Raw genomic sequence first — 21,450 nt, forward strand, 5'->3', positions numbered from 1 at the left:
AAAAATGACACCGCAGAGTTTCGACACTTGTTGAAACTTGTTGATACGTGTTGACCACAAATGGGACAAATTCCATGTTTTACAGTGCAGCAAATAGAAGATATACTATTTTTGTTCCGAAAGAAAACATCCACATGCAGTTGTTTATTTTGTCAACTTCTGTTAAGGTATATATATATATATATATATATATATATATATATATATATATATATATATATATATATATATATATATATATATATATATATATATATATATCTGTCGTTCAGATGTTGATCGCCTTCACGAAGCCATTGTTATTTGCGATCATTATATCAAAAAATGTTTTATTTGTGATTCACAAATAACATTTTATCAACTAAATTATATGATTATTATGTTTACAAATTCAAAACAGATTCAAATGTTAATTTCGTTGCACAATGTTTACTGCTTACACCTTCACATTTTGTACATTTAAGTATATTTAAAACTTAAAACTAGATTTTTCGTAGTTTTATGCTATCTTTCATAGTGACATGTTTCTGTGTACCAACTCAATAAGCATGACGGACAGTATATCCTCATTAGTAATCACTCTATTGCCCAATATTTTTCAGATTGTACAGGTAGTTTAAGTTGAAATAAACATCCTACCAATTTTCATAAAATGATAGCATCAAGGAAGATTATTGTACAGGTAGTTTATTATTTACCTACTTAAGCAATGCCGTAATTCTTCAACACGTTGTTTAATTTTGTTACCTGTGAAACAAGTTGTATTTAAGGAAAGCGATTGTTGAGAACAACGTTATTTCAGAGTAAGTTCGCCGTATAATGTTAAAACGGTCTAACTTGTTAACTTTTTAAAGTTAAATAAATGTTAATGGTTTATGAAAATTGGGACTTAATTAGTAAGTGCGTTATATTTTGCATTTTTACTAATATAAGCAATGATGTTTAAGTGCATGAAGAAATATATGTATTGTCTTCCGCGTTTAAGTTATGGTTATGTCGTATGTGAATAAATGTCAAAGACGACACAATATGACAATAATTCATAAAGCATGTCGTTAAACGACAATATAACATTATTATTATACTTGCTTTGATGTTATTTTTGTATAAAAAATATTATTTAAAAAAGGAAATACATAAAAAACACTAGGTAATTAAAAAACGCTGGGACCACTGTACTGACTCATGTGATCTAGCCGAACTTCATTGCCCTAATTGCTCCGAGTCAAAAACCCGATTGTCTTAATGTAAACTGTCATTAATTGTTTTCAGATATTTAAACAATGCAGTATCATTTATTCAGAAAAATTCTGGCCGCTATATGGTGTTGGACTTTCTTCATGTCATCAACGGCTGAACTTGATAAACCCGAAAGCATCGCACCTTTAAATGAACCCGCTGTTACAGAACAAATTCCCTTGTGTGAATTCTATATTTGGGAAAAAACTAAATTGTATTTCAAAAGCCGACTGCGCCAACTAGATCCAAAATTCGTTAAGTTTAAAATACAATTCGCGGACAACTTCGTTGTTGAAAAATGTGAACCTCAGGTATTGAAGCCCCACATCTGGTTCTTTACGTCCTCGACAGCAACTGCAAAATATCCGTACCTGTTTTGGAATCTCGACTTCGGGCTGCTCACGTTTGACCTCCTCGACACGAAATCGCTAGAAATCCCTTTTGTTGATCTAAGGAGTCGATCAACTTCACAATGTTTAGTAGACTTTGGTGCAAATTATTCCATGATCAATATCGCGAATGCCCTGGCTGAACTTGTGGTCAATGAAACTGAGAATGGCGTTCATATGTTTGAAGAAATCTACTTCTGTTATTTGACTGAAATGAAAGGAGCTAAGTCTGGACTCGGATATTATGCCGGACTCTACTTGAATTACCCAACGCCGTTTATGCAATATTCTTGCTGTGTAATTACTTATAATTACGTCTTTAGCAAGTATTTGGAACCGGTGTGCGATACGTTACAAGAGAAATGGACAGTGTGCACCATTGGTCCATATATCGTTGGCGTTATTTTACTTATGTACATTCCAATTCTTGTTTTGGATTTATTTCACTGTTTGGGAACGGACGAAATTATTGAATCCTTTGACCACGACAGTTTGTCTGAACTTTGTTCTTTTTCTAATAACGAACCTGCTGGTAAATGGGTTTACCTCGATGGAAAATCGCCTTTGACATTATCACATCTTCCTACAAAAAGTATAACACGATTCAAATCCGCACATCCGGTTCTTTTTTCGAGATTGCGACGTTTTATGTGCATGTTTCTAACCCCATTCATACTGTATATCAAACTATTTATGTACAGAAACGGCATGGGAGTTATTATCAAGATAACTGTAGATGATCTGGTTAGACGAGGCAACCCACTGGGCTTTCTTTCAGTTCTTGCGAATTCAACTGATGCGCGAGAGGTGTTTGTCCCAATACTTGGTGGTCCTATCGGTGCTGTGATTCTTTTCATGTGCATTGGAATCGTTCTGCTTGTCCTACCTCGAAGTTTAAAACAGGTCATAGAGAATGGGATGCCAAAGGAACGACCGTGGTCGCCGTTTTTCCTCGGTCTTGATGAAATTCTTTGCATGGCGCAACTAGAGCAAGTGACGGAGCCCGGATACCACCGAGCCGCAGCTGTCTGTCGGGGGAGCTTTTATATGATGTTCACAAAGTCATTTTGGCACAAATTGTTTTATATGCAGCAGAAGAGGATGAAACGATTGAAACGCTCAAATGGGTTTTTATTTTTTGTGGTTTTGCCTTATGTTGCATTCCTTTGTTTACTGGAAACACTACTGTGTGTCGTTTATAACCTGATTCCATTAATCAACATTACTGTAATTATAATTAAAGGAGCAGTACTGACAAAAATGGCTCAAAAGCGGTACTATAAATGGCTGAGCTGCATTTTTACGACTCCAATATTCTTGTTTTGTGTCTTAATCTGTGTCGTTCTGTATTCTCTGTTTGGATACTTACTAATTCTGATTTTCCTTGAGAGTTTCGTGTTCATCTCACAAGTTGCTATATTATGTTTTGTAGCTGTCATTGTTTTTCCTTCCGTTGCGTTCGGTTATCTGTTTTTCTTTGTTGTTCTGCTGTATTACCTATTTCGACTAGCTCGAGGATTTGGGGATACTTATTTCGATCTGCTATCAATGGCTGTTGAGAAATCACAGGATCTGGACGTCCATGTTAATCACGTGTCTATTCAAAGCGGAACAATAGAAATCTCCAACGTGCGGGCTACGGGTGTCAAAAACATTCGTGTGAACAACGTTGTTATTGAAGTTCCACACAACACGTTGCAGAGAATAAAAATTGAGCAACCTCCAAGGAAAACACATCAGAAGGAAAATACGCATGGTATACCAAAAGACCTTTTTGAATACTTGGTCAACAAACATCGACCCGTACATATTCAGGTTTTGAAGCTGATATTTCACTTCGCGCTGATTATAATATTAGTTATTTTGACGATGTCAATAATGGCAAAATATAAAATGCAAACATCATCGGAGTCATCTGACGTTATGCACGTGATTTTTATAGTTATTGTCGGTGCGTTGCCAAGAGTTTTGGAGATTATCATGTTAGATGGCAATGAGATGTTAAAACGACAGTTAGAGGAGAACAAGATTAAACAGTCCATTCTGAGGTACTGGAGGAATCGATTTGAAATAACCGAAGACCTTGGTCGGTGTTAAACAAGTCTTTATCTCCTAACTAGAAATATCTATTTGTTCACATCTAGTTCATTTCGCGTGTTTCGCATGTATGTATATAGTGTAAAAAATACCGAATGGTGAGGTTAAAATCAAATGATACTTTTGGTAACGGTCAGTGCGTTGCTGAGAGGGACTTGCCTATTAAGAATTGAATGAACTAATGCAATCAAGGACAAACAATTCTGCGCGAGTATTTAAATCTTCGCAATTTAAAATGCTGGTTCCAGATTCAAAATTAATAGACATACACACACCGAATCTGTTATGGAAATAGAAGCCACCATTAAGATAAAAGATGTGCACTTGCCTCACACAGCGCGCGCTTAAGTACGTTTATTTTGCCAATTAATTATTAATTTTCGATGAAAAGCCATTGCGAACTTTGCAAACATATTAAGAATATAATTGAGTTTCATATAATAATGAATGTGTTAATGGTGTTCCTTATAAATATGAATTATGCTCTGTGTTGAAACTTTTATTTGAACCAGAGCCGTTTTTATACTACCAACATTGTGAACTTGTATTGCTTTAAATTTTAATATTTTTTATTTTATTTAGTATATTGAGTTTAAATTATAAAATAAAAAATACATAATCTTATTATGTAAAGCCTTTATATTGTGTTAAATTATGGTTTATGTTTGCATCATGTTTTTTTTCTTAACGTTAATTATTAATACTTTTTTTCAAAATGTGTTTATTTACTTGTTATTTTTTCTTAAAATCAAAAAAAACGATACGCTTAAATGTGTCTTTTCAATCGCTTGTTAAAACCAATAAAATGATATTGTTCTTACATTATATAATTGTATATAAAGATACATATGATTCTATATTACAATAATAATATTATAATGCAAAATCACAAACATAACACATGAAACAGTAATTACAGAAGGGATTGGAAACAAACCTCATATATTTTAACAGGAAATCGGACCACCTGTGATAACTGTGATGAAATGTCCAACGTTTTAAGACCAAGAATTGGTCTATTAAAATTCCTACATAATTTAAAAAAGAAATTGAAATATATACTTTTTTCGAAATTATTCCTTCATAAACCAAAATGCTGATATATTTTTAAACGCATCGAAACTGGTTTTATTGTGATTACATTTCAGTTATGCATTAATGACTGGCTCAACGTTCTTAAATGAGCCGATCACATGTAAGTGTACCGGGAAAATGAACCACAAATGTCGCGTTGAAACATGTTTAAAGAACACACCTATACAATCTGACAAGTAAACAATGGCTTTTGACAAACTCAACTTTCTTCATGAAAGATATATTTAAAATTACTTTTAAACATACCTTTTAAAGAAACTTAAGGCAGTAAGGAAATAAACCTAAGTTACGCAGCTCAATAAAAATGTTGCTACAAGACTATAATTTTGAAGTGCATACATAATAACTTCCTACCGAGCGGAAAATATTTTCGTAAGATATTATTTGCCTTCCACCCCTAATTTCGCATATTTTGTTTCTGATCGCTGACTATATTTACGGAAGAAATTTATGTTTTACAGATCCTTGCCTGCTGACAAGTTTCAGAACACACTTAACAAAACTTCCGTGTCCCATTTAAACGGTAAACGAAATTTTGAAAGTGCTCCGAGCATTTTTTAATGTATATTTTATGTCTGATTCGTTTTGTTATATACTCAAACGCACGTTCGCTATGAAATAATTGTTGTTGTTTTTTCGAGGTATCCGCCTAACTCAGCTTTAAACATTGAATGACCTTTATCAACAGCTTATGAAATTCTTGGAAAAAGTCCCGCCAGTAGACCCGAATGAACAAATCCAAATCTTTTATTGGCTGATTTGATAGAAATCCCCCAAAAACATCGGCAACAGCAATGCCTGATTTTGGAGATTAATAAGTACAGAGATAGGTGTGTATAATTGTCAGTGTATGGAAATCCGGTCTTTTCTCTGCATGTTCATACGACACAAAGATACAAATGTCTCCTCATTTACAATTACTTATTAAATTTAATATCGCAGATTTTCAGGGACAGTACTCACTCTGTAAATCGTCAAGGGAAGACAAAATGGACTATCTATGAACGTCTTATGATGATGACAAAGCATTTCTTCCAATATATTAAATAACACGCATTCTAGAGAAAAGTCTCGTCCGACTTCTGTTCATAATATGATACTCTCGCGTACCACGGCGCGCTGAATAAAAAATATTAAATAGAATTGGCCGAGCGTGTCTAAAGTCAGTATTACCTTTACACACCTTGGCTCCATATGTATTATATAAGCAACATTGGCTCCTTGACAAAGAACAAATACTTTTTGTAAACTTTGGCTCCATATAGACAAAGAAGGAAATGCCGAAGCCGCGTTCAGTACAATGAAAGAATTCTGTTGACTATTGATTTTTGGGCTAATAAAAATAAGATATGTGCTTACAATAGTATGTTGTGCATTTTCCATAGCCTGCTGTGTTTATTGTACTATCCGGCGGGTTTATGATGTCCTTTTCATTCACTATGGTGTAAGCGGATTTTCATTCGTAACACTCGTTTCTTATAAAAGATCTAATGGTTACGTTCCTTATGTCCGTCTGTCCGTAATTCCGTCTATAAAATAGGAATGCACATTCTTAAAAAGAAGCTGTGACGTACGTTTTCTATTCTGGATGTCCGAACGCTTTCAATGAAGTACTCAAGCCAGTACTGGACGTTAACACAGCGGAGCGCTATGTCATCTCAAGGGCCAACGAATCGATTTTTAAAGTAGTCAAGGCATTGACTGATGTTGTCTTGTTGAAAAGACAACATGTGAAATCAAAGATTACTGAATCATTACTGATATAACAGAAGAAGGAGTTATGTTACTTGTTTTTCTGCAAGCATTTATAAAAACAGTTTGTCTTTTTTTTAAATGTCGGAGCTAAAATGTGTGCATTTAAATGTGAATTCCACGGTTAAATAGAAGTTCTAATAATAATAATACTAATTTTGGATTACAATATGCGTTAGAAATATAACACTACAGTGATTAACTTTCTTTTGTTCAAGACATTAAAATTAACTTACAAAGGCATTATACATGCAATATAATGCCATAGCTCGTTGCATACTCATCTCTCTAAGTGTCATCTTCAATGGCTACACTATGTTGCAATATATGCCAGCGGACAAAAAAGATTAATCAAATACACATGTGTATGTATAAGTATGTCACGTGAATACTGATTTACAAATGAAAAGTTAAAAAAATTAAAATCAGAACATGTAAAAACGGTTGTTGATCACATTAAATCCAGGTATACAACACATTATGTTAAACAAACTTCATCCGACCCTGAAGTTAAAGCAAACTGAAATAAAATTAAATAAATTCTTACAGAATGTTAAAATTAAAACCGGAAATAAAATTTACAATAAAAACGTTTTAAAAACAAATAAGCTCGTCTAAATAACATATTTTTCAATCATATGACGGAAGTTATAGGTAATTTATCATATTTACTTAAAATTTTCACAATTGTGAAACGCGGCATTCGGGAAGATTTAACTGTTTTATTAATATTAAACGACCGCCCTGTTGTGTCCGATTAGAACAACGTGAGTGGACAATGCGCAAATCAGAGTAGTGGTATTCGTTCCGTTGTCTGCATTGACCTATTCCAAGTCAAAGCTGTTGGGAAAATTCACATGAAAGTGTTTAAGACAATACAATGGATTTATAGATCACTTTACGAAAGATTTGTTTTTTGAGCTCCATATTTATCTGCGTCAAGGTATAAAAGGGTCACACAATCGTTTAAAGTATCGAGATCAGAAAGTTTAATAAGTACACAGTAAGTTCATTAGACTTTGCATAGAAAATAATATGTGAAAAAGCGCGAATAATTGTATTCAATATTTTGCTTATAATGCTTCATATAACTAATGTATAACGCAAACGAAAATGCAAAATGGTTGTATCAAAATAGTTTAATAAAAGTGTAATCGTATCTTTGCTATATTCAATTATCATATACATTTTATGCGTGGGAATTTGCAAAAGGAGAAGTTTATCATCGTATTATAAAAAAATAATAATTAAAAAACGTATTATATAAGATGTTGCGTATCGATACAAACAACATTTTGTTTTAAAAATTTACAGCAACAACGCCATGAAGAGGGTTCAAAGTTTACACCTATTATTTGCCATAGCGCTTTCAGCAGTGGATACGTTCGGTGAAGTCGCTTTGACTCCAACCATGAGCAGTTACGCCGAGGAGAATGTAAGCAATGATACTTTACCATTGTGCAAATTTAAGGTGTGGAACGAAAGCAAACGATTTTTCTATATTCAATACCATGAATCGAATCCAGCATTCGTCAAATTCCGACTGATAATCATTGGGACCTCCGTCGTGGAGTCGAGCCATGCTGACGTGGTATTGCCACATCACTGGTTCTGGACCTACTCAACCAATCGCTCAAAATATCCGTACCTCAGGTGGTTTATTGACTTCGGTATAGTCTCATTTTCATTGTTAGATGCAAGGACATTAGAACTTAAATATTTGGCGGTCGAATCAATACCAGATGAAAATTCGATTCAGTGTAAAGTAATATTTGGTGATAACAGGTCAATGATGAATGCAGTGACGGCATTATCTGAAGAAGTTTCAAATACACGGTCGAATGACGAACATAGATTTCAACAACAGTTTTTCTGTTATGTGACATTACTAAAATATTTCAATACTAGCATGGAATATCTTGCTGGACTATATTTTAATTTTCCAACTAATATCTTTGCATACTCGTGCTGTGAATTTAACTATGATTACTCTAACGGAACATATTCAGAGCCGGAATGCAACCAAAAGCAGAATAAATGGACAATGTGCACAACTGGACCGTATATTGTCGGAATTCTAATTTTAATATTCTTTTCTTATTTGGATTCAATATACTCGGCGCAATGTCAAAATCGGAAATCATTCAGCCTTATGACTACGAAAGACTGAATATATCTGCATTTTTAACGCAAGAAAGACTAGAAGACGACAAATGGATATTCCTTGACGTAAAACTACCATTGACATTGTCAGATCTGCCTTCGAGAATGGTATCCGGCTTCAAACAGAATCATTCGTTAATGTTTTCCCGTCTGAGGCGATTTTTGTGCGTGCTTAGTGTACCCGTTTTATTGTTTGCAAGGATTTTAATGTATACAGACGGTATTGGTTCAATTAACACAATAACTGTAGGTGATCTTGTTTCTAAAGGCAAGCCTTTAGGATTCGTGTCTCTTCTAGCCGCGGCTGAGGATGCCCGAAAAACATTTGTACCGATTCTAGGAGGGCCGATAACAGTTATATGCATTTATTGTATTCTTTGAATTATTATAACGGTAATTCCCAGAAGTTTGAAACAGATTGTTGAAAATGGAATGCCGACAAAACGACAATGGTCTCCGTTATTTTTCGGACTTGACGAAGTATTATGTATGGCTCACCTTGAACCGGAAACTGAGCCCGGCTGCATTGTGTAAAGGCAGCTTTTTGATGCTTTTCAACGGCATCTTTGGCGTAGACTTTTCTTCTCTCAAAACGTGCGTTTTATGAAGTTATACAGAAATAAACTCAAGTTCTTTACACTTGTTCTACCGTTAATTACATTTTGTTCTGTGAAAATTGTTATTTGCTTTATCTTCGATGCTTTTCCGTTATTTAACGGTGGAGGCATTATCATAAAAGGCTTTGTGGTATCCATTATGGAACAAAGGAAGTTTTATCCTGGTTCGAGGTTGTTTTCATCCAAATCTGTTCTTGTCCTTATTTGTGTTATCTGTTTTATAGTTTTTACATGGTTTTCATATGTGACAAGTTTAATTTTCCTTGATATTTTTATATTCATATCGCAGATACTAATAATGTGCTTTGTAGCAGCTGTAGTATTTCCTTCTTCCAGTTTTGGCTATATTTTTTTTCTTTGTAGCAATATTGTACTATCGTTTTCGACTTATTCGGCAATTTGGGAATGTTTATTTGGAACTACTGTCGATAGCTATTGAAATGTGTGTTATTTTGGACGCCCGCGATAATGTTGAAGCTCAAGCTAATTATGTAGGAGTTTCAAGCATCAGTATGTCTGTTAATGACGATGCAACCCTAGAAAGAACTTCCCTTACAAATAAGTCTAAAAAAATACGCCAGAATGGAAACTTCCATGGAATTCCTAGAAATTTGTTTGAATGCTTGATCCGGAAGCATCGCTCTATATACTTTCAGGTCATCATGCTACTATTTAAAATTATGTATTTACAGAGTATTAAACACTGAATATTTGTACAGTTTACCATTAACAACGAATCTTTATGAATTCATATATGCTTTATTGGCTATTGTAGACTTTAGTTTCAAAAACTCATTGATTCTTAAGCATGTTATTGAGTTTGCTCTAGGGGTAAGACTACAGCAGTTTATGTATGAAAACCGTTGCGCCATTAAAATCTTGAAAATAAATAGTATTACTGTGAGTAACTTGATTTGCTTTTGTGTGAAAATGATGCTGCCGAAATCCATTCTGATTCAGATCTGCATTTTTATTATACAATTGTTTCTCTGTACTTTCTTTTTTTCACATTCTGTTTAAGTGTATTTTAGCTCAACTGAGAACTGATTGCTCTTGGTTAGCTTTATGGAAGGTGGCCGTCCGGAATCGCGCGTAGTGTGTCGTGCATCGTTCGGGGTCCGTCATCAACAATTTTCTTTAAGAGTTATTCCTTAAACCATATGCCTCTATGGTTATTTTCACCAAACTTGACCCATTTATGCCTAGCGTCTAGAAAAGGCCTTGGCAAACAACGTAGACCCAGATGAGACGCCGCATGATGCGGCGTCTCATCAGGGTCTGCGCTGTTTGCTTAAAGGAATTTCTGTAAGAAATATTATCAATATAGAGATATACTAGACATCCCTAATTTTGGAAATAAATTGATCCCATTTAGAAGGATGAGAGAGTCCACTAGGCATAAACGGGTTAACTGGAATGATCCTGTAGCGTGATCTTCCTAAGTTACAGTTAGCTGCATATTTAGGTAATAAATAGAAGTCTTCTAAGCTTTTCTGCAACAACAAGACACGGAGCTTTGATATTTGACGTTATCAAACTTTAGTTTGGATTGATAAACCATATCTTCTTATATTTTTAAACCAATTTACAGATATCAAATATTATCAAAGATACCGGTAATTAAGGATGTTCGATCGTTTCCACTTTACGGTAATTGATTCACTATATCGTGAAAATTAAAAACCTTTATATATTTTCACGGTTTCAAAATATTAGGTTGGAATAAACGAGTGTAAATTCTAGTTTTACTGTTTTGATTATGCGCCTTTAAATTTTCGGCATTTACATATTTTCGAGATTTACTGCATTGAAACCAAGCGTTCGATTGCTTGACGTCACTTCGTGATCGACATCGATGAAACGCTTGCTTACGCTGTAGATGTTATTTTCTGTGCAAATACAAGCGTCTATTGATAACGAAACGATAATTTGTCAACAATGAGAATCAGATACTTGGCTTAATAATTTTCATTTAAAATGTCTAATTTGGATATAATTCGGAATACAAAACGAAACTTAAAAGGTATTGAAAACAACAACGTTCAAAAGAACAATGTGGATTTCAATAGAAAGACTATTTCCACCGACAATCAGGATTTCCGGTATGACCACTGTTATTTTGACGATTTTTCTATCGGTTCGTCGGTAAGCGTGACCACATGTGACAACAGCGATGCTAGTTGGATATAAAATTGGTAGACGTGTCGTTGAACTCGACACATTGACCGAATCGCGTTTAGCATGCAGTGCTTGTCAAGTGCCCATGAATTTACTTAACACTGTAGAAAGCAGGGATTTCGGACAGGCATGTGTTTTGGACATACAGTTTAGCAATTGTGGTGCAGTAAATAATGTGGCTACTGGACGGAAACATGGCAGAGTTTATGACATGATCACAAAGCTTGCATTTGGGTAAGACTTCTTTGTCTTTTTGGTACATTGGTGCATTATATCATGATTTATTGTCTAAATTACTGATACTTTTGAATACATTCAGATAGTTATCTCTAAGTTATTCGCGTGTAGTCTACATGCATACATTTTTTATATTGTACTTGCTATATTTTTCCTTCATATTTTGTCTGATTTACTGCCAGTAAACACAATTACAGTAGAATGTGAATGGTTGTCCTTAGTTAAACATGTATATTTTAAAGTGACATAAGTTTATTTTCTTCCTGCAGTCCTAGTTATTAATACCGGTAATAAATATGAAATTTTACAAGTTTACAAAACATAAATATTCTCAATTTGTCAAATACGTATTGGTTTTGAAAATAAAGGGCTTGAATTAATTCTTATTTGTGTGTATGTAGATCACTAGGTCTTATAAAATGTTGTAACTTTTGTAAATTAGTGACATTATTTCATATTATTTTATTCCGCATAAGCATATTCTAGCATTGTGCATTGTCAACTGTTCTGTCATTTACTGCAATCTGTTTCAGGTAAATCAAAAACTGGGTGTTTCACCTGGGACTTTCACATCGAAACTGGCCCTTCTCCATGACCTTCAGCACAAAAAAGAAAGGCTATAGCTGTTACTCGTGCAGCAAAACAGTGACGCATAAGACTTAAAACTCGAACGGTATTTTTAATTATGGGCATTTTATATTTAAAACACAGTATTCTTCATTTGTATGCCCCCAATTGGCGACATAGTTTTCGCACTGTCCGTGGGTTGGTCAGTCCCTCACACTTGTCGTGCCTTCTCTCTAATTCAAGTAGTTTTCATCCGATCTTCACCAAACTGGGTTTCTTACAATTGTATGGATTATTTTTTTATATAGTTACAAAGTTGGAGTTTGGGGCATCCTTGTCGTGTGGACACATTTCTTGTTGTAGATTGTATCAATAGATCCATCAATTATATATGCAAAGTAGTAGTAACATTTAAAAGCATATGCTAATGTTTGTAAATTGATTATTGTAAAAGCATTAATGTGCTGTGTAATCATTTCTTTAAATAAAAATCGGAGATAACCCATGAAGGTGCAAGCAAATGTTCCAATTTGAAATTCTGTTTTTCTGTTCAGGCATTCAAAGGACAGTGCAAGAAGTACAAGTGGGACCAACATACAGTTCAAACATAGAGGACCAAGACGTTGAAGTTACAACTATACCCCCACCTATACCCAAGCCTGGTCAAGCAGGGCTAGACACTACTGGGAAGGAATTTGTTTTCTTTGATTTGGAAACAAGAGGGTTAGGTAAAGTTTATTTTTAACATATTCCTTATTCACAGTGTTGCACATACAGAAGTTTATCTTGGTCCAATTCAGGTATTTAGGTACTCTAAATCTCCAAAGTTGAACTTCTATTAAAAAATATACATATTTACTTACATGTATAACATAATTCAACCTGCTACTGCTGAGTAACTCAATGTGTCAGAGATATCGTGTGAATTGTTGGTCAACCTAGCATATGATTGAATTGCAACAAGAGTTATGTTCAGACTAATTTCTCATTTTGCTTTCATATAATACATCATTCTTAATCTTTATTGATAAAATGATAGTAAATACCACTTAGATGATGCAATGTTACATTACCCACAACTGGCTTTAGTATATTATTGTGCATCATTTAAGAATTTAAACACTCTTCTCTTCGCTTCTTCAGATTTATGAATACATAAGATCATTAGATGCCAACAACTTACTTTGATATATCCATGAATGGAAGAAAAGAGCGTTTCAATTTTCATAATAACAGTTATTATGCCCCCCTTGGAAGAGAGAGTTAATATTGTTTTGCTGGATGTTTGTCTGTGGGTAGATCATTAAGTTTCCGATCAATAATTTGTCAACTTTTTCACTGATTGGCTTTTTACTCTCCATGTGCATAGGGATTGGACAGTATATAACCCCCATTTAAATTATGGTCACTTAGTCAAAGGTCACAATAAGTGTGAAAATTGTTTCCGATCAATAACCCTTCAACTGAAAATTCTCTTAAACCACAATGCATAGAGAATGAATGTGAAGGAACCTCTTCTACGATTGTTCACATTAAGCTTAAAAAAAAGTCCTGTCCTGGTGGGGGGCAATGTTTTTCCCTTTTATATTTATTGTAAACACTTCAAATGTATTTTAAGAAGTTTACATTGTACTTGGGGGAGCGACCCAGGGCTCTGTGATTAACGGGGCTAAAATGGATTTTGTGCAATTTCTATTAAAAATTTTTGTTTTGTTTTTTCAGAGCACACTTCTCACATAATTCAGATAGCTGCAGTGCATTCAACTGGTCAATTTTCAACATATGTGATGCATGAGAAGAAGATTTCCTTGCAAGCGTCAGAAATAACTGGAGTGACAGTTGTTAGCGACTCTATGCTTGTCAAGAGACAAACAGTAACAGCTGTCCCCATCAAATCTGCATTGACAAGTTTTATAACATTCTTACAGAAATGTTCACCAATTATTTTAGTTGGGCATAATATAGAGTCTTTTGATTGTAAAGTGTTGCTCCGTGCTATCCATACTTGTTGAAAAATGTTTGAGTTTCAGCAAAATATTTGTGGCTTTTTAGATACTTAAAAATGTTAAAGGAAATATTACCAAATATGAAATCATATAAGCGGGAACATTTAGTTAAAGACGTCATTGGTGAATTATACATGGCACATGGCGCTATACAGGATATTTTAGCTTTACAAAAGTTAGTGAACTTTGTTCCTCTTGACCAAAAATTGTTAACAAATATTCATTCAGCTTTTACCGAGCAGTGTTAACATACAATGTGTAACTAAAGGTTGCTTCCAACATCAAATCTTTACAAACCATAATTGATACAAAATTTATAAGTCAAGGTGTTGCAAGGAAAGTTGCAGGAAGTGGATTTCAACTTAAACATTTGAGTCCTGTATCAAAAAGAAACGGACTGAGTGGTTTGAGGAGCCCCCTGTCAGAGGTTACAAACAGACAAATCAGAGTAACAAAATCAAAGAAAATAATATGTACAATAGCGAGTTATTTGTTGCCTGACATCTAACCAATTGTAATTTGCATCTTGTATATAGATAAGCTATGAATTCTAATAGCTGTTACATAATTGTTTTTCCTTCTCGATGACGAACATAGTTGTGATTCTTATGTCAGTTGTATTTCTCATGTTTCACCTAAGTTGTAAGATATTTTTGGCAGTGCATTAAACCACAGATGGTGTGTGAAACATAATTGCCCAGCTTAATGTATTCTTTGTTGTTTTAAGCTTCACTGGCCAAAGGCCAGCGGGGCTTATGTTATGATTCTGTGTCCGTCGTGCGTGCGTGCCTGAACGTTTCCTTTAAACATCTTCTTCTCCTAAACTACTGGTCCAATTGTGATGAAATTTCTCAGGAATGTTCCTCTTTCAACGTTGTTCAAATTATGCCCCTGGGGTCAAATTTGACCCTGCCCCGGGGTCACAAAATTGAACATATGCTTATATAGGGTTTATTTTGTGAAAACTTCACATATTTTTTCGTCCATAACCATTGGGCCTTGGGCTTCCAAATTTGGTATGTAGTGGCATCTTATAGTCCTCTACCAAGTTTGTTCAAATTATGCCCCTAGGGTCAAGTTTGACCCTGCCCTGAGGTTCACAAAATTGAACATATGCTTATATTAGGCATTTTTTGTGAAAACTTTAAAAATCTTCTTGTTCATATTAGTATGGCATAGGGCTACCAAATTTGGTATGTAGTGACATGTAATAGTTCTCTACCAAGTTTGTTCAAATTATGCCCCTTGGGTTAAATTTGAAACTGCCCCAGGGGTTACAAAACTGAACATATGCTTATAAAGTGCTTAATTTGTGAAAACTTAAAAAAAAATTGTCCATATCTATTGGGCCTAGGGCTACCAAATTTGGTATGTAGTGACATCTTATAAACCTCTACCAAATTTGTTCAAATAATGCCTCTGGGGTCAACTTTGACCCTGCCGCGGGGGGTCACAAAATTTAATAAACGCTTATAAAGCGCCTATTTTGTGAAATCTTAAAAAATCTTGTCGAAAACCATTCTGACTATGGCTACCAAATTTGGTATGCAGGAACATCTTAAAGTCATCTACCAAGTTTGTACTTTGGGTCAAATTTGACCCTGACCCGCGGGTCACAAAATTTAACATTATATACGCTTGTATCTTGCTTATTTTGTGAAAACTTTAAAAATATTCTTGTCCTTAACTCTACATCTAAGACTTAGGGCCACCACATTTTGTATGGAGTGAGATATAGTAGTCCTCTACAAAGTTTGCTCAAATTATGCCCCTGGGGTTAAATTTGACCCAGCCCAGGTGGTCACAAAATTGTACATGTGCTTAAATAGGGCCTATATTTAAGTATCTGCACATGCGGAGAATATTTGTTTCAGTCTTTTTTTCAGCAGTGGAGCGATACAGGGCCATCATGGCCTCTTGTCTTTAAATACACATCACACAGTTCTAAAAATAATTTTAAAATACCTAATACATATGTTCAATTTACAACCAACAACATGGGTAACAGGTGGGTGGGGTAATTTAAGATGTTTATATGAACATCAACATTGTTTTTTCAGTTGTTACATCTGAAATATTTTCATAACAATATACATTAAAAATATTTCTACGTGTATCACATTTCAGTTGATAATTTGATTGTTATGGAGCAGTTATTATATAGATATGTTTTAATTACTATTACAATGTTTGTCATTGTATTTTTGAAATTAAGTCCATATTAAAATGTCTATAGCAAAAAAAAATCCACGGTGACCTACTAATTTCTTTACTTCATTTTAATGCTTAGCTAGTTTCCTTTAATTATTTAGAACTTCAAATGAATATGAATATTACATCAACAGAAATATGTATCTGTATTGCATGTTATCTATTTTGAACTGTGCAATAAAAAATTCAAAACAAACAAAAAACTATTCATACTTATTTCTCATTATTTTTTACGATTTCCATAATTTTTGGTTTTAAAACTGTTCACTATGATAATACACATGTTACAGTTGCTAATCTAATGCAATCTCAATACTATTATGCCATTTTAGATGTATTACACAAAAACATTTTACCGTACCCCCAAATTTATGCCCCGCAAAAATGACCTTTTTTCAAACGCACATAGCATTTAAAAACCTTCGTTATCTCAAAATTATTCACGGTGACCTCTCTTTTTTATTTTATATTAATTTCAGATACAGATTCATTAATCACCATACAAAAAATTATAGCATTCCGGATATTTTGAAAATTATCACAAAACGATCGAACATCCTTAAAGCATTCCTTAACTTATGATTTTCCAGAAAACAACACAATGCGAATGAAAATAAGTGTGAATAGAAGAACGATATGGAATCATTTCATAAGGAAACAATGCAATTTATTACGACATCGTATTAAGTCATTGTGTTCAGCAAGTTATATAATTGTCTCACTGCTTTCAAATTTCATATTTGTTCAACGCATTTTATTTCGTGATTGCAGACACGTACACATACAATATGAATAATTACAATAATGTTGTGCTATCGGACATAAGAAAACGGCAACAAAAACACATGTAATGCATCTTAATCTAAATTAATGTGTAACAGAAGTCATCTATGAAAAAGCACAAGTTATTGAAGTATCTTGTAAACATAACAATTACATGTAGTTGTGTGTTGAAAAAAACACACCCATATACAACAAACATAAAGATGGGAAAAACATCTAGTGTGTAAAGACAAAGTAGAATGTCTACATTATATAAACAGATGAAAAAGGCATAGACACCTTAATATGTGCATATAGTTTTATTTTATAACCATAGGCCCAACATTTAATTTTATTTCGGTAAAGGTACGCTTTTAAATTGTTAAATTTGCATTTGTAAAATTTACTAAAAACTACAACATTCATCAAAATTTAATTATAAGTTTGTGAAACAATATCATAAAACAATTCCAATTCACTGTCAAAATATTCGAAATAATTTTTATGTCCCCCACTATAGTAGTGGGGGACATCTTGTTTTTGCCCTGTCTGTTGGTTGGTTAGTTGGTCGGTTGGTTGGTTGGTCTGTTGGTTGGTTTGCGCCAACTTTAACATTTGCAATAACTTTTGCAATATTGAAGATAGCAACTTGATATTTGGCATGCATATGTATCTCATGGAGCTGCACATTTTGAGTGGTGAAAGGTCAAGGTCAAGGTCATCCTTTAAGGTCAGAAGTTAAATATATGGGTCAAAATCACTCATTTAATGTACACTTTTGCAGTAATTCAATATTCAATATAGCAACTTGATATTTGGCATGCATGTGTATCTTATGGAGCTGCACATTTTGAGTGGTGAAAGGTCAAGGTCAAGGTCATCCTTCAAGGTCAGAGGTCAAATATATGTGAGCAAAATCGCTCATTTTATTAGTACTTTTGCAATATTGAAGATAGCAACTTGATATTTGGCGTGCATGTGTATCGCATGAAGCTGCACATTTTGAGCGGTGAAAGGTCAAGGTCATGGTCATCCTTCAAGGTCAGAGGTCAAATATATGTGGCCCAAATCGCTCATTTTATGAATACTTTTGCAATATTGAAGATAGCAACTTGATATTTGGCATGCATGTGTATCTCATGGAGCTGCACATTTTGAGTGGTGAAAGGTCAAGGTCAATGTCATCCTTCAAGGCCAAATATATGGATCAAAATTGCTCATGTAATGTCACTTCTGCAATATTGAAGCTAGCAATTTTATATTTGAAATGCATGTGTATCTCATGGAGCTGCACATTTTGAGTGGTGAAGGGTCAAGGTCAAGGTCATCCTTCAAGGTCAAACGTCATATAGGGGGACATTGTGTTTCACAAACACATCTTGTTTAAAATTCATTTTCTTGTCAAGTTATCAAATTCATACATAATGTATTTCTTTACTCATGTTATGCGTTGAATGCGTTTATTCATATTACACGTGTATCATTATAGCTTAACAAACAAAATTTATTATGTATGGGTCTAGCAGACTTAATTGGATATTCAAGTAGAAGGATTGTCATGTTAATGAAAGGAAAAGATTGTTCTGGTAATATTTAATCAATACAGATATTTGACATTCCCAGAATGAATGTTCTTAATTTTCGTCTCTTTGTTTGCCAAATGAATATAATGGATCATCAGCAATTTTCATTTTATTCAAACGACTTTTTGTATAGTCGTTTTGCACAAGATTCTTATTTCAGTGAAGATTGAAATAATGGTGGTAAAAATGGTACGATAATTTGATGGGTAGGGCAAGATATACAATACTTTTATGCCCCCCTTCTAAGAAGAGGGGGTATATTGTTTTGCACATGTCGGTCGGTCCGTCCACCAGATGGTTTCCGGATGATAACTCAAGAATGCTTTCGCCTATGATCATGAAACTTCATAGGTACATTGATCGTGACTGGCAGATGACCCCTATTGATTTTCAGGTCACTAGGTCAAAGGCCAAGGTCACAGTGACTCGAAATAGTAAAATGGTTTCCGGATTATAACTCAAGAATGCTTACGCCTAGGATCATGAAACTTCAAAGGTAAATTGATCATGACTGGCAAATGAACCCCTATTGATTTTCAGGTCACTAGGTCAAAGGTCAAGGTCACAGTGAAACGAAACAGTAAAATGGTTTTCGGATGATAACTCAAGAATGCTTATGGCTAGGATCATGAAACTTCATAGTTACATTGATCATGACTGGCAGATGACCCCTATTAATTTTCAGGTCACTAGGTCAAATGGCAAGGTCACAGTGACTCGAAACAGTAAAATGGTTTCCGGATGATAATTCAAGAATGCTTACGCCTAGGATCATGAAACTTCATAGGTAAATTGATCATGACTGGCAAATGACCCCTATTGATTTTCAGGTCACTAGGTCCGAGGTCAAGGTCACAGTGAATCGAAACAGTAAAATGGTTTTCGGATGATAACTCAAGAATGCTTACGGCTAGGATCATAAAACTTCATAGTTACATTGATCATGACTGGCAGATGACCCCTATTAATTTTCAGGTCACTAGGTCAAATGGCAAGGTCACAGTGACTCGAAACAGTAAAATGGTTTCCGGATGATAATTCAAGAATGCTTACGCCTAGGATCATGAAACGTCATAGGAACATTGATCATGACTGGGAAATGACCCCTATTGATTTTCAGGTCACTAGGTCAAAGGTAAAGGTCACAGTGACTCGAAACAGTAAAATGGCTTCAGGGTGATAACTCAAGAATGCTTACGCCTAGGATCATGAAACTTCATAGATAGAGTGATATTGATTTTCAGGTCACTAGGTCAAAGGTCAAGGTCACAGTGACTCGAAACAGTAAAATGGTTTCCGGATGATAACTCACGAATGCTTACGCCTAGGATCATGAAACTTCATAGATAGATTGATAATGACTGGCAGATGACCCCTATTGATTTTCAGGTCACTAGGTCAAAGGTCAAGGTCACAGTGACTCGAAACAGTAAAATAGTTTTGTGATGATAACTCAAGAATAATTAGGCCTAGGATCATGAAACTTCATAGGTACATTGATCATGACTGGCAGATGACCCCTATTGATTTTCAGGTCACTAGTTTAACTGTTTTTTTTTCTATTGCACTTGTAACCCATGTATAATGTATGAAATTAATGTTTTAAGTCATCACGAGAGGTTCCATTTTTTAATATATCACTTAAACAATGAATTGCAGCTAGAATTCATGACTTAAAGAAAATTTTATTTCCTATCAATATATTTGGATTATAAAAAAGTGGATAATACAACAATTTGCCTGAGTTTACTTCACATTTACCACAATAAAGTGAGAAGTTGTTTAAAACATCTACCCAAAAACGGTTTGAAATTCTGTAAGATATATTTAAAGGATAATAATAACTGCAATTAAAGAGTTTATATGTATCAAAATAAAGTTTTGTAATTTCTATCCACTTTTCCCTAAAGGATTGATTTTTTTTAACCATGTTAGTTTCAATGCTGGAATAAATGCATCCAAATTGATTGATCATTTTTAAACCCCCTTTCACTATACTCCTTTACTATTGTCCAAAACTGTATTCTACTATGCCCATCAAAAAAAACACAGAATAGAAGACGTTATATAGTGTATAATTATACAACATTTGTGTTATCAAAGTTTACATTAAGACCTGAAAATATATGCAAAATCCCGTATAACAGTAAGAGTTTCATTTAAGGATTGTTCAGTATCGTCTAATGAAATAATAATATCGTCTTCACACTGGGACAAATGGGTACACCTTTTATATTTTTATATTCTTGTTATCTCTCAATACAAGCGACAAAACTTCAGTGAAGAGGATGAAAATATAACATGTGAGGGGGATCTCCTTGTCTTCAGCAAATATCAAAAGGAAAAAGTTAGATAAGTTACCACACTGAGAAACAGCTGATCAAGGATCTTTATATAAAACCTGAAACTAGCGTTTTATGTCTTGACCGAAATTAAAAAAGGAATGTGTACTTTTTACAAAGGGCCATGACAAGGAATCGAACGCCTTTTGAAAGTCTATTAGGAGAAGTAACCAAGAGATTTCATTTTCTTCAGTATAGTACATAATGTCATA

The 21,450-nt window shown here is 34.2% G+C and overlaps 1 protein-coding gene and 2 long non-coding RNA genes across 5 annotated transcripts; all 3 read left to right on the forward strand.

The window, feature by feature from the left end:
* The first annotated feature begins 714 nt into the window (after window positions 1-714).
* LOC127855517 (uncharacterized) lies at window positions 715-4,349 on the forward strand. Of its 3 annotated transcripts, none has more exons than XM_052391175.1 (2): window positions 715-803; window positions 1,273-4,349. In XM_052391175.1, exon 2 carries the CDS (start codon window positions 1,284-1,286, stop codon window positions 3,723-3,725), a length of 2,442 nt encoding a protein of 813 aa, XP_052247135.1. In that variant the 5' UTR covers window positions 715-803; window positions 1,273-1,283; the 3' UTR covers window positions 3,726-4,349. The 3 variants fall into 3 exon arrangements, with proteins under 3 accessions (XP_052247135.1, XP_052247138.1, XP_052247136.1); XM_052391178.1 differs by having other exon boundaries at window positions 743-803; window positions 1,304-4,349; XM_052391176.1 differs by having other exon boundaries at window positions 759-896.
* A 2,881-nt stretch (window positions 4,350-7,230) lies between these two features.
* On the forward strand, window positions 7,231-9,372 carry LOC127855519 (uncharacterized). Its single transcript, XR_008037577.1, has 2 exons — window positions 7,231-7,575; window positions 7,887-9,372. It is a non-coding gene; the product is annotated as an uncharacterized LOC127855519 (long non-coding RNA).
* A 430-nt stretch (window positions 9,373-9,802) lies between these two features.
* Window positions 9,803-16,622, forward strand: LOC127855518 (uncharacterized). Its single transcript, XR_008037576.1, has 4 exons — window positions 9,803-11,764; window positions 12,301-12,440; window positions 12,889-13,062; window positions 14,057-16,622. It is a non-coding gene; the product is annotated as an uncharacterized LOC127855518 (long non-coding RNA).
* The last annotated feature ends 4,828 nt before the right edge of the window (window positions 16,623-21,450 follow it).

The sequence above is a fragment of the Dreissena polymorpha genome, chromosome 13, assembly GCF_020536995.1.
Source record: "Dreissena polymorpha isolate Duluth1 chromosome 13, UMN_Dpol_1.0, whole genome shotgun sequence".
Lineage (NCBI taxonomy): Eukaryota > Metazoa > Mollusca > Bivalvia > Myida > Dreissenidae > Dreissena > Dreissena polymorpha.

Coding starts and splice junctions, on each gene's coding strand:
- LOC127855517 (XM_052391175.1), top strand. CDS start 1,284: ATGCAGTATCATTTATTCAGAAAAATTCTGGCCGCTATATGGTGTTGG.